This window comes from Bufo gargarizans, chromosome 11 (genome assembly GCF_014858855.1).
Source record: "Bufo gargarizans isolate SCDJY-AF-19 chromosome 11, ASM1485885v1, whole genome shotgun sequence".
NCBI lineage: Eukaryota > Metazoa > Chordata > Amphibia > Anura > Bufonidae > Bufo > Bufo gargarizans.
Window position 1 is genome coordinate 75,598,054 of NC_058090.1, and position 15,520 is coordinate 75,613,573.

The 15,520-nt window shown below is 40.2% G+C and overlaps 1 protein-coding gene across 13 annotated transcripts in view; it reads right to left on the minus strand.

Annotated features, from left to right (window-relative positions):
• Positions 1-15,520, minus strand: part of GPHN (gephyrin) — a 260,432-nt gene that overhangs the window by 46,333 nt on the left and 198,579 nt on the right. For 6 of the 13 annotated variants that reach the window (XM_044271632.1, XM_044271625.1, XM_044271623.1 and 3 more), the window contains exons 12-13: positions 10,556-10,627; positions 3,754-3,795 (exon numbers count right to left, since the gene is read on the minus strand). The exons of 3 other annotated variants lie outside the window; for them this stretch is intronic. In XM_044271632.1, the coding sequence (XP_044127567.1) occupies positions 3,754-3,795; positions 10,556-10,627 (114 nt within the window). The remainder of the gene's footprint in view (positions 1-3,753; positions 3,796-10,555; positions 10,628-15,520) is intronic. 4 more of the 13 variants (XM_044271634.1, XM_044271631.1, XM_044271627.1 and 1 more) reach the window with 1 other exon arrangement.

Genomic DNA, 15,520 nt, shown 5'->3' on the forward strand with positions numbered 1-15,520 from the left:
CAATTAAATAACAATGTCAGTTGTCGATGGACTGCATCTGTTACTGTGCTCAGCCCCAGTCAATGGGGCTGAGTTGCAAAAGTTCTGTTTCTGGAGGAAAAGACCCCTTTTTCTAGTCTTGCAACCCTCTAAAGAAGCACTCCCACAAAAAAATTTATTCTCTGACCTATTACATTTTTTTATTCTCTGACCTGTTAGATACGTACATGATGTAAACTGTAGTGAAGGTAACCTTCTTACCAGTGACTTTATTTGTGAGTCATAACCTCCCTTCTGCTCCTCAGCTGTGTTATGTGACCAACTCTCTGATCTCCAAATGACACAGGACAGTAAGTCTGTTACTTCTCCATTCATTCCCATGAGACTGAAATTGAGGTTCCCATAGGTATTCACAGAGAAAATGGCTTCCTCTCCACACATAAGATGCTATGTTATTTGTAAAGTCAGAGTGCTGGTCACCTGACACAGCTGAGGATCAGAAGAGAGGTCAAAACTCACAGATACAGTGACTGGTAAGAAAATAACCTTAACTACAGTTTACATTAGGTACCTTTTGTTTACAGGTCAGAGACTAAAACTTTTTGTGGGAGTGCTTCTTTAAATGTCTCAGAGACACATAACTGGGTGCTTAAACTCTTGTAAGGTCAATCTGTAGAATATTTGCATGGAATGGTCAACCAGTAGAGAAAACTGCTCTCACAATGACTTCTCAGCATTCTGCCAGCCTTTTTCCCAGGTTCTGTTTTTCCCCTTGAACCACGATGTGTATGAATAATAACCAAGTTATGTGTATATTGAACATTGTCCGTGTAGCCACAGTGTTGAGAACTGCTCTATTAGACTACACTACCATATGATATGTAGTACAAGCATGGTCTCCTAGCTTCACTTATAGAAAGAAGGCCACATACTGTCATATGGTTGAATTGACCATGTTATTAAGTTTGTAGTTTGGGAACATGGTACAGTACCATCAAATAACTTGAGTATAACAAAGTACTTGGATCCTGACAAGAAAATCTACTACTTTATAAGGTGTAAGACTGTAGTTAATACAGTACTCCACTATCCTACTTTTCCCCGTGTTGTATTTACAAGGATCACAAGGTTGGAGATGTGAAAATGTCTGGCGGGGGCCTACCACCAGAGAACTACCATTCTCCTGTCAGGAGGATGTTTACCTAAAGGAAGTGAGTAATCAGAAAATGAAATTTCTTGAATCAAGATATTTTGTAAGATTTTTGTGGTGTTCTTAATTTTCGATATTAAATAAAGCTTGAAATCTTGCCGTTTTCACTCTGAGCCTTATAGCAGGCTGACACGTTTTGTTCTCTACTTTTCAGTAGTCATCACATAATCAAAGGCAGGATTAAGTTGGCTGTACCTATTAGATTAAACCCATAATGACCGTGTTTTAACAACGGTCATCAATGGGCTTTATTCTAGGCCGCCGTCTCCCTTGCAGCGAACAGCAGGAGCTTGACTCCCAATGAGAATATTTTATCAAATAAAAAAAAAATCTCCAAGTAAAAAAAAAAAAAAAAAATATATATATATATATATATATATATATACACAACTTTTTTCACTAGGAAAAAAGGCTTTTCAATGGAAAAAAAATGCAAAAATAAAACAGAATAAAAAGTGTCCAAAAAGTGTTGTGTACCCCAAAATGGTACCAAGTTATACCACAAAAATCAAGCCATCACACAGCTCCGTAGAAAGAAAAATGAAGTTAAGCATCTTGGGATGCAGCAATGGAAATTTTTTTTTAATAAAAAAATGTAGTTTTATTGTGCAAAACTAGTAAAACATAAGAAAAAAAACTATATGTATTTGGTATTGCTGTAATCATACTGACCCAGGAATAAAGATATCATGTTATTTATGCCAAATAAATAAATAAAAGTCTTAGCTCTTGGCAGGTGACAAAGAAAAAATTAAAAAACAAAATCTGCTTGATAATTAGGTCCTAAAATGCATAGGGGTTAATTTAGGACAAACCTGCCAATTTGAGCTGAATCTCCTGAAGGCAGATGTCAAGGTACACAATGATCAGCTGCATTTTAACTTATCTGGTCCTTTAGTTCTTAAAGTGGTTTTCCAGCAGGAAAAAACTGGTGGCAGTGAGTGTAGAGTGGGTTCAGAAATAAATTAACATATACACAGGATCCACCATTCACAAAGGGTGATGGACTCAGCTCACCTCCTTACTCTCTCCGCACAGTGACCTCTGCACAGGTCACAAAAAATGGCTAAAAACTCCTTCATAGAAGTCTATCTATGGTCTACATGTCCCTACACAATCTCTGAATAAACGTAACTATAGCTCAGTCAAAATGGCTGCCCCACAATCATGTACAGAAAATAGAATAAAAAGTGAAAAAAAAAATATTTACTAGTACCTGATTGATTCGAAAAAAGTAGAAGATCCGTTCTCTTTAACCTACCAAAAAAGTGGCTCTTGACTAAAGCCCTCGCCAAACAGCTCCTCATATCTCAGCTTTCCAGATCCTTGTAAATGTGATACGGAGGCAGTAGGATATAAGGTTTAACTGCAGTCACATCTGACTTCGTAGGTTGTAAGTTGAAGTATATGGTGAAGGGCTTCTCCAGGGCGTACAAATACAGTTTTTTATGTTGAAAGTTATAAAACAAATTGAACTGTAAACTACTGATTCTACACCATCTCTTCGTCACCCATCTTGGTCTTCCGGCTTTGTAACTGTACATAAGGACATGACAGGTCCATGGCAGCCAATCTTTTAAGCTTCATACATATGATATGGCTGTAATTGGCTGGGACATCATGTCATTACGAACAGTTCGAAGGATCAGCAGGACAGGATCAGTGCAAAACCAATAAGATAAGTAGACTACAAGTTTTTATTTCATCACAAAAAACTGTATTTACCCTAAAGAAAACTATTCAATAAGTAATATGTCCATAAACTCTATTTCTATTAGTTTTGCACATCTCATTACAATATATAAAGGAACCCATCTGTCTCCTCGAAGAAGAAAAGAAAGCAAAAAGCAAACTTGCTGGGAGAAGAGTCTGGGACTCTTCTCCAGGAGTATCAGATGCATGCCAATAAAGCCAAGGACAGTGCACCATGCTTCACTGTGCATGTGCCCAATGTGCAGATGGGGTCCCAAACCTAAACCCTAGCTGTACACTAAATGCCCAGTGAAGGGAGGTCTACCATCCTTGGGTTCATTGGTGAGGTGCCCATGTGCCCGATGCTGCAGAAGAAGACTAATGTAATCTTCTCCTGGTAAGTTTGGTGTTCATTTGCTATTCTTTGCAGGACAGTTGGTTTGACTAAGGGCAGGTTTGGGACCCTAATCCCCAGCTGCATAATGATATACTGGTGATTTAGGGGCCCCAATCCAGGTGATAGGTTCCCTTTATATCCAAGAAAATCATAACAGTCTCAAAAACATTAGTGTTTGAAAAGCCAATTGATGGGTCTAAGCAGGGACACAAACTGAATGTTTGGAATATCACTTTTTGGGTGAATTAGAATGCTCTACATTGTGATTCTTACAAACAGCCACAGTGAAAATCAAACAATGTCAAACACAAGAGCGAGGTGAGCATGCAAATATCGAAATTGTGTCTGATACAATCAAGTTTTTTCCCAACTTGTGCACAGTTCAAGGCAAAAAAAAAGAAAAGAAACACACGGTGGAGGTGAGGGTGAGCGTGTGGACTATGTGGAAAGAAAAAGAAAATACGTGCAAGTATACCTCCGAAACACTATAGGTGGATGAGCAGGAAGGAAGCCGAGCCTGGTTGTGCAGTGAGGGAAAAGAAAACACGGTTAAATAAGGAATGGCGTCAACAGAAAAGTTTCAGAAGAAAACCTGTGGATCCAGCACAAAAACAATAGCAGGGGGTTCATTTCGAATCACAGACAAAAGGACTTTTTGATCTTCAATTACACTAGTTGTTTCGTTTTATAGATTCCTATGGGAGCCGGTGATTGTTCAAGGCTCACTGGAAACGACATAAATGGAGGAATTTAAAATATATGCATGCGCAATATGGACAAAGCTTACACATTAAATACTGATTTTCACTTTGGTGACAGCTTTAAAAAACAATTATTAAATGACAATTTACATACAAGGTACATAACCGGGAACAAGAAACAGGTTTAGAAACATAGATAGTAACATACTAATATAGAATTTTTGAAATAAAAAATTTGGGTAAAATTATGAACCATTGCAATTTGAAAATGTCTTCCCTACGATGAGTTGGTTCTGTATTTGGAATAATGACTAAACCCTGCAGCGTAGCAGTGTTCTCCAGTTATGGAATAATGGGAGTTGTAATTTCTATAAAAGCTGGAGAGCCACAGGTAGGAGGTCGCTGCAGTGGAGTCTTCCTCAGGCCACGCGACTAAATAGCTCATGCTCAATGCGATGTATTCATAACGTAAGAATTCTAAATGGCAATATTACATTTTCGTGACTGGAGGTTGGCAAAACCAACATATACTGCTCGCTTCACAATTTATTTGCACTGTCTATTTAAAATGTTCCAAAATAATACAAGAAGTCATCCTCTTACCGATCCCCACCTCTCCCGTTTCCCGTTCCAGCACTCCACAGTCCCCCGTCAGCCTCTGCATTTTCTGCACCAGTGATGACGTCCCAATACAGACATATGACCGCTGTGGACAATCTATGGTTGCAGCAGTGACCTTAGTGGTCTTGGGAGGTCACTGCTACAGACAGCTATTGGCTTCAACGGTGACATGTCCGTGTCAGGACATCATCACTGAAACCGGAAGTTCAGACACTGTTGGGTGACTGGGAAGCATTAGACTGATAGTAGAAGGGGATCTGTCAGAGGAGTATGAGATCCTTTATTTTATAACAGTGTTGGTGGTTTTCAAAAAGATTTACATCTGTATAAGCCTTTTAGGCTGGGTCTAAACACTGACCCATGGTGACCAGTGGCTGCACAAATTTGAGTACTACCAGAGGTATTACCTTCAAATTCATGTGGCCATTGGTCCCTGGAGGTGGGTAAGGTAATCCACTTTGCAGCTGCCCCTGTGGAGACTCAGGCTTTATGTATATACAGTAGTACGTAGTAAGGTCTTAAGCACCTCCAAGTGGTGGTTAAAAGCAGTTGTCCTCAAGGTAAAATCAACTATGGCCCAGAATGCACTTAGCATAAAAAAAGAGGCATACACCCCTACTGCTTCTGGTGACCAAAAGTGTGAAATCCCATCTGTTGTCACTTGCAACACTGCAGCTACTCACTGGCTTCAGCAGTTAGGTGTCCCTATGCAGCACATGACCACTAAGGATATAGAATGGCTGCAGAGGTGCAACTTCTGGTCCACAAGGGACTGAAAGCAGATCGGACGGGACCCTCGGTGCTGGAACAGAGCACTAATGAACAGGTGATGGATCTTTTTTATGTTAAAAGTATTCCGGCCCTACTTGTTTCACCTTGATGGCTGGACATCCACTTTATGGTTAAAAAAAAAAGCGGTTGCGATGGTGGACATAGCCATTAAGATTTTGCCATAACAGAAGTCACAGCATCAGCTTGCCTTTTTCCTTCCCAAATAATTTTATACATTTTACAAGGACTCTCATATACTGCAAATTGCAATTTTGAGCTATATGAGCAGAGGTCAATCATGGGCAAATTGAAGCAGCTCATTGTTACAGAAAAGACATGACTTTAAAAAACAATGTCTGCCATTTTGCCCTAGCACAATGTAAACCAATGCCCTGACGACCAGTGGAATCCATATTTTATTTGGTGGCTTTAGAATCTGTAGCAGTACAACCTATCATGGCATGTTCGATAGAGTTTACAAATAATACAGTGAACACCACACATAACTCAGCTACAAAATATACAAAAAAAAATGAAGAAAAAGAATACTAAAGGCTTAATAGAACAATATCCTTAATGTACCGTATATATAAAGAGGACAAAAAATTTAGAAAAATTTGGAGCTCGAGTTTTAAGTCAATAAAAAAAAGTGTCACCAACATCTAGAAAGCATTAAAATACGCTTTAACAAAATTAGCTCTTAAGAGGAGAGACACAAAAATTACTGCCAAAAATATAGCGATAGAACCAATCACTATATTTAAGGAAACATTTTTTTACTTTTTAAATAATTTTTAAATAACATGCTTATTCTCTATTTTATGAAAGGGAAGATATCTTCATTTTTTTATATCTAGTTTTTCTCCGGTGGAAGCCACATCTGGCTTAACATTTCCCCTGCAGCAGGTGGCACAATATGTCCATAATTTAAATGTAATGCAACTCAGGTTCTATCTACAAACCTACAAATCTATCCGCCAGCACAAATGTTCCAGAAATATTCCAACAACTTGAGCATACACAATAAGCTGTCTTTCTTGTTTTCTGCAGTTCTTATATCAGCTTTGGCATGTAGCATAGGGCATGATGAGCAGAGTCATCTCATTGTTATTAAAGGGTGAGTTAATAATTAGCTCTATACGCTTGTGATAATGAAGGCAGCAAAACTATACAAACGTATAAGGTTCTGTATGGACTGCCTGGTACCTGGGCAAACCCTATGTCTTTCTTGTTTTCTGCAGTTCTCATATCAGCTTTAGCATGTAGCATGGGACATGATGAGCAGAGTCATCTCATTCCTTTTAAAGGGTGAGTTAATAATTAGCTCTATACGCTTGTGATAATGAAGGCAGCAAAACGATACAAACGTATAAGGTTCTGCATGGACTGCCTGGTACCTGGGGGTAACCCTATATAAGTAACCCACTTCTGTTAGAAGTGCACATAGTAGACCCTTTTCAATGCAATTTTGAATGGTTGTTCTGAAGTGGTCACACTGAGTATACTCCTCTTGGGACACCTTGCATTTTACATGAGTGGTGAAAGTTTTCTCCACACCATGCAGAATGGAAAATCAACACATTTGTGACCGAAAATGAAAAGGCTTCCCTAAACCTACAGCAGTCAATTAAGTTTTTCACAGTTAAGTCTAACTTCGGAAACAGTTTACTTGGGTGAAAAACAATTTTATACATACACCAACTTGCATATTATTTTATCTTTTGGGATAGCCTTATACACATAACATCTATACCAACATGGTAAGGTTAACAATCAACTAAAAAGTCTAGTTCCACCTGTTTTGCTGTCGCCTTAATCCAAAAAAAGTGCTCAAAACTACACAACATAGTAGGAAATCATGTAGGCCTTTTTAGTTAACAGAAGTCAACTGCAAGCTGAAAAGACTTGGTCATGGAGATCCCAAGCTTGCGTTTAGGAACACATGACAAAACCAATATGCTGTATTATTGGGGCCTGTGGGGGTGTGTTGTAATAGGGCTTCTTTCAATCCCTTATTCCTGCACTTTTCCGTAAGACCATGTGCTAGACATAACACAGGATATTGGCTTTACTTGGAGTGCTACTTTAAACCAACTGATTGTAAAATTTATCTTCTGTTGGTAATTGGTAACAGGCAATGAATTAAGCATTTTAATAATTACACTAAAGGTTGAAAAACAACATAAATCTATCAAAAACGCTACAATTTGGGTCGCCCAAAAAGGAAGTTATACATATCGTCTCAGACTACAGTATTGAACTTCATTTATATTTAATTTCATACAGTACTTCTGAATTATTATTAATATACAAACATGAGGACAAATACATATTTTTGTAACATTTTTTGAAAGACAACCAAGCAACACCACTAACTTAACTGTTCCAGAAACTGATACACATGACAAAACAGACCAGGGGTTACAATCCAATGACTGGGCACTTAAACCGTGAATTATCCGGTCAGCCTTTTATTAGGGCCTGAGAATAATGTTGTGCCTGTTGTAGGGTAAAGCCTAATTCCAATTGCAAAATCACTTTTTTGCTCATCTATACACAATTACCCGCTGCCGTGTGTATACATCCATACACCCCTACTGCTGAGAGTTTTAAAGGGGGTTTCAAGGAGTCATCCTTAGGATAAGTCATCAATGTCTGATCGTGGGTGGGCTGACTCCAAACAACATTGGCAATCAGCTGTTGGAATAAACCTTGACGTCACATCCATCGGAAACACGGCATCTATATAACTCAGTCTCATTCAAGTAAATAAGATTGAGCTGTAATACCAAGCTTGGCCACTATACAATGTACGGCGCTGTGAAGTATTCAATGAAGAGAACATGGCACTTGTTCGAGCACCGTAGCCTCTTAAAACAGCTGATCGTCAAAGTTGCCAGAAGTCAGACCCTCACAAAACAGATATTGATCACCTATCTTGAGGATAGGTCTTTATTTAACTCCTGAAAGGCCCTTTAATACCTTATTCCTCTCAGCTATCAAAGATTCTTGTAACAGGGAACCACATGTAATGGACATAGTGATATGTGTGGTCGCCAGTAGATGTATTTGGTGTATTTTCACTTGGTTATTAATTTACGATAGCCAGAACAGGCTATGGCTGATGACTTTTAGAGGATAGTGGAGGATCTTTGGTGGCAAGTGTAGCTTCTTAAGTCTAGTCTACAGTTCAATTTTCAGTTTTTATCTACCTTTTAACTCAAGACTCTTCAATAATATCTCAGAGCCTATAAACTGAATCCCAGCATCAGAGAGAAACCCTTTGTATATTTTGTGTAAATTATTATAAAGTCCCCTCCACCCAAGTCATACTCACAGTGGTTCTTGATATGTGATCAATTCTATATGGCTACTTAACGAATTTCTAAGATGCTTTTGCCGTCCTTGTGCCTTTGACACAAAGGAAACAAGGAAGATACATGTGATTTCCCTTCCCTAACCAACAGCAAACTGTTCAAAAAAACTCATTCCTTTGTTGGGAAAACTCTTTCAAGATGAGCGACACATTACCACTCATCTTCCTACCTCCAAAGCAATGACATGCCAATGTGGACACACAAAATGGGAATACTAATGGAAAATCCAGGGATGACAACTAAATATCTCTTGGGAGGTTTTGTCACAGTCTTTGTTGTGCATCGTGACACATTTGCCGTATATGCTGGTTGCCAGGGTCAACGCATGGTTGTTGCAGCATGTATGGGCTTTACTCCCCTTCTCCTGGTTCCTCCCCTGTCTGGTGCTGGAGGGGTTAACTTCCTGGCTGGGTGTGGCCACTTTGGTTTTAGCACCTGTGGCTTCCAGGCTGGAGTCAGTTGTACTCCAGCCTTTGTTGGTGCTGGAAATTTGCTCCTTTCCTAGGTGTTTTATCTGCCCAGTCCTTGAGGGCCACTTAGTGGGACATCAATGTCTCTCCGATGTCTTCTATGTCATCTCGTTGTCTACCTTCCCTTCACTACCTTTGCATATGTTTGATGACGTTTATGTATGGGTGGTTGTTGTCTTGTCTAGTGGTTCTTACATGTCTGGTCTGTTGGTGTCTGTAGTCCGGCCAGTTTGCTAGACATGTTCCCTGTGTGTTGTTCCTCCGGAAGGGGGTGTCAGGGTTCCCCGGAGGGTGAACTACAGGTCTGTATGCTGCTCTGCCTGGGGCCGCCATGCGTCCTGTTTGCATGGGGGTTTCCAGGCAGTAACTTGTATGCTGTATACCTGGGTGTGTTTGTTTGTACTGTGTCCTGTATGGTGTGTGGGCACCAGTACTCAGGCTCGGGATCCAGTTGGTGTGGCTGCGGCAGGTAAGTGTGTTGTATGGTGTGCGTACCTGCCGATCCAGTTACTGTATACAGTCTCCTCTTTTTCCTTGCAGCTAGGCCGGTGGAGACTTCTGTTCATCCGTGTCTGGGATGAACAGGTCGTCTCTGCTCTTTCTTTATTTGAGGCATTATAAGGGCGACTCAGGGTCCCAGGTTTCCTGGGTATGATCCGTCCTACATCCAGGTCCGCTCATTCGGTGAGGAGTTAGGGCGAGGATTAGGGATGCAATAGGTGACCTGCTCCCTTATCCCAGCCTCTGGCCTAGTTGCTATTCTGCCTGCTCCTAGTTGTGCGGTGGGGAGTTCCCCCACTCCCCACCGTGACAGGTTTAGTCAGGGATGGAAAACTACTAGTAACCACAGTGGTCCCTCCATATAGGCTACTATAGAGTAGAGGTAGCTTGCCAAATCCCTGTGAGTACAGTGGATGGGGGAAGAAAACCTATGCTTTTAGGTGGAGTTTGGCTATTTTTAAAGATATGGTGTCCTTTAACATTACTGGACAATTGGACAATTGTACAATTGAATACACTGAACAATATTTTTCCATGCAAAAAGACATAATCAGAGTACTCTCTGCAAGTCTGTATTTTTTATAATTCGGTCTCTGCATATTCAAATGAAACCCCTGCTAAATTAAAATATACACATACAGACAAATTAAATGGAGAAATAAGAAGAAATGAAGAAAAATAAGGAAAGCTTAATGAGGGTGACCATTTGGATTATTGGTGTTAACAGCTATCATAAATTAAAAGAACAAAACAAATGCATGGGGAAAAAAATTAAAATTAAAACAAAATGAAGCAAAAAAAATATACAAATAAAAAATTGCCGAGTCAAATCGTACATTTACTCGGAGAGAGTATCCTTTGTCATTGCCTTGAAGGTGATCTCTGAGATTCTCCAGTTTTCGATGAAGCTATATGTGGACATCAGAAAATCAATTGAAAAAGCATCCTGTTTCTTAAAAAAAAGAATGAATAAAAACTTTTGATTCAGCTTATAACATTTACTGCTACCATTCAGCAAGCAATAATATATCTTGTTTACTTCAAAAACACATGTAACATGCACTGGCGCATTTATAAGTAAACTCTTTGTATGGTGCAAGATTGCCAACTCCATCTCTCAAAAAACACCTACCAAGATTTACAGATTTTTATGATAAAGGTCATTTTGAGATGTTTTCTAATTTATTTGTGGTGATACCAGCGTCAACCTTTTTAGTTTTTCACACTTGAGTGTAAAAAGATTAGTAATGGAGTCAAAATGATGTCAATATAACTCACTTGGATGCACCAAACTTTTTTGAAAATGTATTTAAAGGGTTCCGCAGTTTACAGTATATCATTTCAATATAATTATTCAGGAGCAACATAACGAAAGTCATTATGGTAATAATGGGTTTGGGAACAGATTGCAAAACGTATGTGTACCAAAAACACCTTCACCATTGTAAATGGGTGGATAATAGGTAAAAATCGCAACCTTGGTTTGCATATGTAAGGTTCCCAGATGAACTACCATTGAATGAACAGTCGATTGGTTAATGATAGTTACACCAATGTAGTCATACACATTTTACTGCATACTGGCCATACCAGCCTTCAAGGAACTAGGTGAAGGATAAATGATCCTCCTGGGAATGTTTTTTCACAGATCGTGGATGAAAATTTAAACACGAGTGAACTCTCTCCAGATAAAGAGGATGTGTTATTAGTGACCTAAATGATTGTTTGCTATGAAATTTCACCCGACGAATTATTGTTTTGACTAAAATCATCAGTCTTTGTCAACCTTAAACTAATGTATATTGCTACCTTAAGGACCCAACTAAATGATGAAGATGAACCATCATCTTATGTCAGCTACAATAGGCTTTGCTATTTCTATGGTAATCATATACGACCTAAACTGAGCAGTGGTACCATGACTGTATTAGAAGGCACAAGTGAGATCGTTTTTGCCTTTACTAGACACCTGGTGTAGACAACTGGTGGCCAGAAGATCCCGTATCACAATACTTAATGAGTATAGACATGCGATTCATTGGAAATAAATATGCAATTATTCATAGCAGTCGGAGGAGGGCAAACTAAAGGATAGGCATAAAGATGTAATCAAACGGATTGTCTCGTAAAGATGATCTCATTTTAAGTGAACCCAGTCACCCACAAAACTCATGGTTCTGCTAGAGCAGAAGCCTATCTACGAAGTCCATAAGCCCTAATATACTTGTATCTTGTAACCATACTACAGAAATCCTTATTCAATATCTTTGAAAAGAGTGTTACAGTGTAGCTCACGGCATCCGATGCTCTACTCACCTGTCCCAGCAGCCCGGTCCTGCCCCCGCTGTCTTTCCCTTTCTGGCAGGTCTGGCCACCAGACTTTCTCTGATCCTCCACACAGGCTGCGGCATGGCCTTAGCACATGCACACCCTAATTCTCACCAGCCAAAGGCCGGCAACCTTGGGGTAGTTTAGGAATCTGCCTCTGTGGGAGGGTGTCTGAGGAACAGGTTTCCTATTCTGCTGTTTCTGTTTTCTACCAGTGTGCCAACTATCTCCTTATTCCTTGGATTGTGACCCTCTGCTGCATGAACTCCGAATTGACCCTTCGATGCCCGCCCAGAACAGGGACCATTTTTTCATATTGCACGTACTCTGCCTGCCCTGACCTTGGCCTATCCCTGAGTACAATTTTGTCTGACCCCTCAGTGTTCTTCAATGTTGCGTCCGACCATCAGGGGTCAGCTGTCAATCACACAGACACTACTCCAGCAGGTACTCGCCTGGTGGTTTACCTACAGCGTAGTCTAGATCCCTTTTGGTTGAAACAGTGGTTCCATACCCACTGCTGTAACCCAGAGGCATACTAGGAGAATTACACCCACTTTCTAAAAGATCAGCTCTTTTAGGACCACCTGGTCCATAAAAGATTAATCTGTGTTTTTTAACTGTCTTATGTCTCATGTTTACTAGTAGTGTTTTTTGTGAGCATAACACCTCTAGACTTCGGAGTGGTTGATTCAAATTAATTTGACTTTAAGTTCAGAATATCCATGTATTAGGCTCTAGTTTTTAAAGATGCTCAGAATAAGAGTGGTGGGTGTAATTTTTGATGAACTCCCTGATTTAAAGAACAGTTTCCTTCTCAAACAATAAGTATATAAAAAGGCAATACAATGTATGCATTTTACTGTACTAATGAGAAAAAGAAGGGCTCCTAATAGCACTTTTGAAATAGTCAATTCAATGGATTTTTTATTTTTTTTGCCAAAACCAAAATATAACAGAAGATGCCACAATGCTCCTGTAATATAATATAAAACGCTGCTTTATTCTGTTATTCTGCTCCAAGGAAAAAGTTTTTGTGTGAAGGGGCTTTCAGTTAAAGGTAAAAATCCGTTTAAAAAAAGATGCTTATGCCATTTCATGCCCGCAGGAAGGACAATGGATGCCGTGAAGTGCTTTATATTAAAGAACAATAGGAAGGGTCTAGTATACTGCTCGGATGGAAGACTACCTAAGGCTACTTTCACATTAGCGTTTTCCCTTTCCGCTATTGAGATCTGTCATAGGATCTCAATAGCGGAAGAAAACGCTGCCGTCTTGTCCCCATTCATTGTCAATGGGGACAAAACTGAACTGAACAAAAAGGAATGCACCAGAATGTATTCCGTTTGGTTGCGCTCCCATCGCGGACAGAATAACACAGCTTTTTTTTTTGTCTACCTCTTGGCCAAAGGAATCAGGGAACGTGAAACTGACAGGTTTGCCTTTACATTTAAGTTTAGCCCTGCCGCTCATATAGTGAAACAGGCAGTTTTGAATAATTGGGACCTGCTAAAGGGCGATTCTAGTTTGGGTGATGTGACATCTAGGAGGCCTTTAATAACCTTTAAGAGGTGTAATACTCTTAAAGACAAACTAGTTCATAGTGTGGTGAAGCAATCGAAACGAATGGATTGGCTACAAAGCAATAAGCCAGTGGGTAATCATAAATGTGGGACATGTTCCTTTTGCCCCCGTAATTCTCAGAGTAAGATTCTACATTTGGGAGGTGTTATACATAAGGTGAGGGACTTCATCACATGTCGTACACCTTTTGTAGTGTACGCCATAGTCTGTGCATGTCAAATGTTCTACATTGGGAAAACCCACTCTTCGAGCGGGTACGTGAGCACCTCAGCTCGATTAGAACTGGTCGAGGTTCTCCCCGCCTCGTGGAACATGTATGTGCCGCACATGGTGGGGATCCGCGGTGCCTCTCTTTTGCGGGCATAGAGGCAGTGGGGCACATCCCTAGCGGTGGTGACCTCCACCATCTCTTGCTGCAGCGGGAGGCAAGGTGGATCATAAAAACCAATGCAACTGGCCCCCATGGTTTAAATGACAAATGGCAGTGTTTCTATAGCTCCGCTATTGGGACATTTACTTGCTAACTCCGTCCTCCCACTCCTACTCCTATGTCTGTGCCCGTCTTCTCTCTCTCGTTTTTGCAGATCCATGACGGAAAAAATGCTAGTGTGAAAATAGCCTAAGGACTGTAGAGGTGTTCTTGGTGCCAGTAGCAAAGGTAGTTCATGGGAACGCTAGAAGAGATATCTCCCATCTCTATTAATACTTTACAGTCTACAACCTAATTGGCTTCACTTGCAAACGTAAAGGGGTTTTCTGCCTGGTGAGACCCATCAGTCCACCTTCATTAATCCTCACTTGCAGAAGCAAACACCAGCCAGAAGTAATCCAGATATCTCTTTATTGTTCCAACAAATGGCACATTTTGGGGAAACTCCCTTCTTCAGATGCAGTTGGTATCTGGGGGGTTCCCTAAAATGCGTAATTTGTAGGAACAATAAAGAGACATCTTGATTACTTTTGGCCGGCACCTGTGGTCCTTTTCATCTTAAACAATGCCCCATGCTCAGTTGCACCTCCCACCAACAATGTTTTTTAGTATTTCTAGGCCATACCAGGTAATCAAGCAGTCAACTTACTATGCAATTGTAAAGCGCTTGGTGAACAGGTCCTCTCCGTACTAGTAACAGGTAATTGGAGTAGACTTTTTTAACATTGATATAAAATACGAGACACGTGGCAGCAAGTGGTAAGGTCTATGGAAGACTTCTGATAAAATGTACGTGACCAGTATAACTTGCGATCAAGTGCTTCCTGCTAGGCACACCACAACATATAGACATACTGCAGTGCAATTTAAAAATGTGAAAAGCTTTCGTTCAGACTATAAAATCACCTAAAATGTGTTCCTCTGAGACTGTAATTTTCTTAAGCAAGGTGGTAAAATATCTTCAGCATTAAAAATCATAATTCTTGGGCAATACAATGAATTGGTATAGTTAAAAGGGTTTCTGGCTACTTAAATATTGATGGCCTCTCCTCAGGAAAGGTCACCAATGATCAGATTAGTGCGGATCCAACTCTCAGCATCCCCATCAATCAGCTGTTGGAAGGGGCCCCAGAACTCTGGTGAGCATGTTTACCTATTTCCTTGGCCTGGTGCCAGTAGCAAAGGTAGTGCATGGGAACTCTAGAAGTAAAGAGATATCTCCCATCTCTATTAATACTTTACAGTCTACAACCTAATTGGCTTCACTTGCAAACGTAAAGGGGTTTGGCGAGACCCATCAGTCCACTTTCATTAATCCTCACTTGCAGAAGCAAATACTAGCCAGAAGTCCATTGGTTACACAGTCTTCCTTCAATCACAGCCACTATACCATGCTTGGCATACTATGAAGAGCCTGCAGGGCTCATCCAAGCGCCTTGGCCTTTTAAACAGGTTGTTG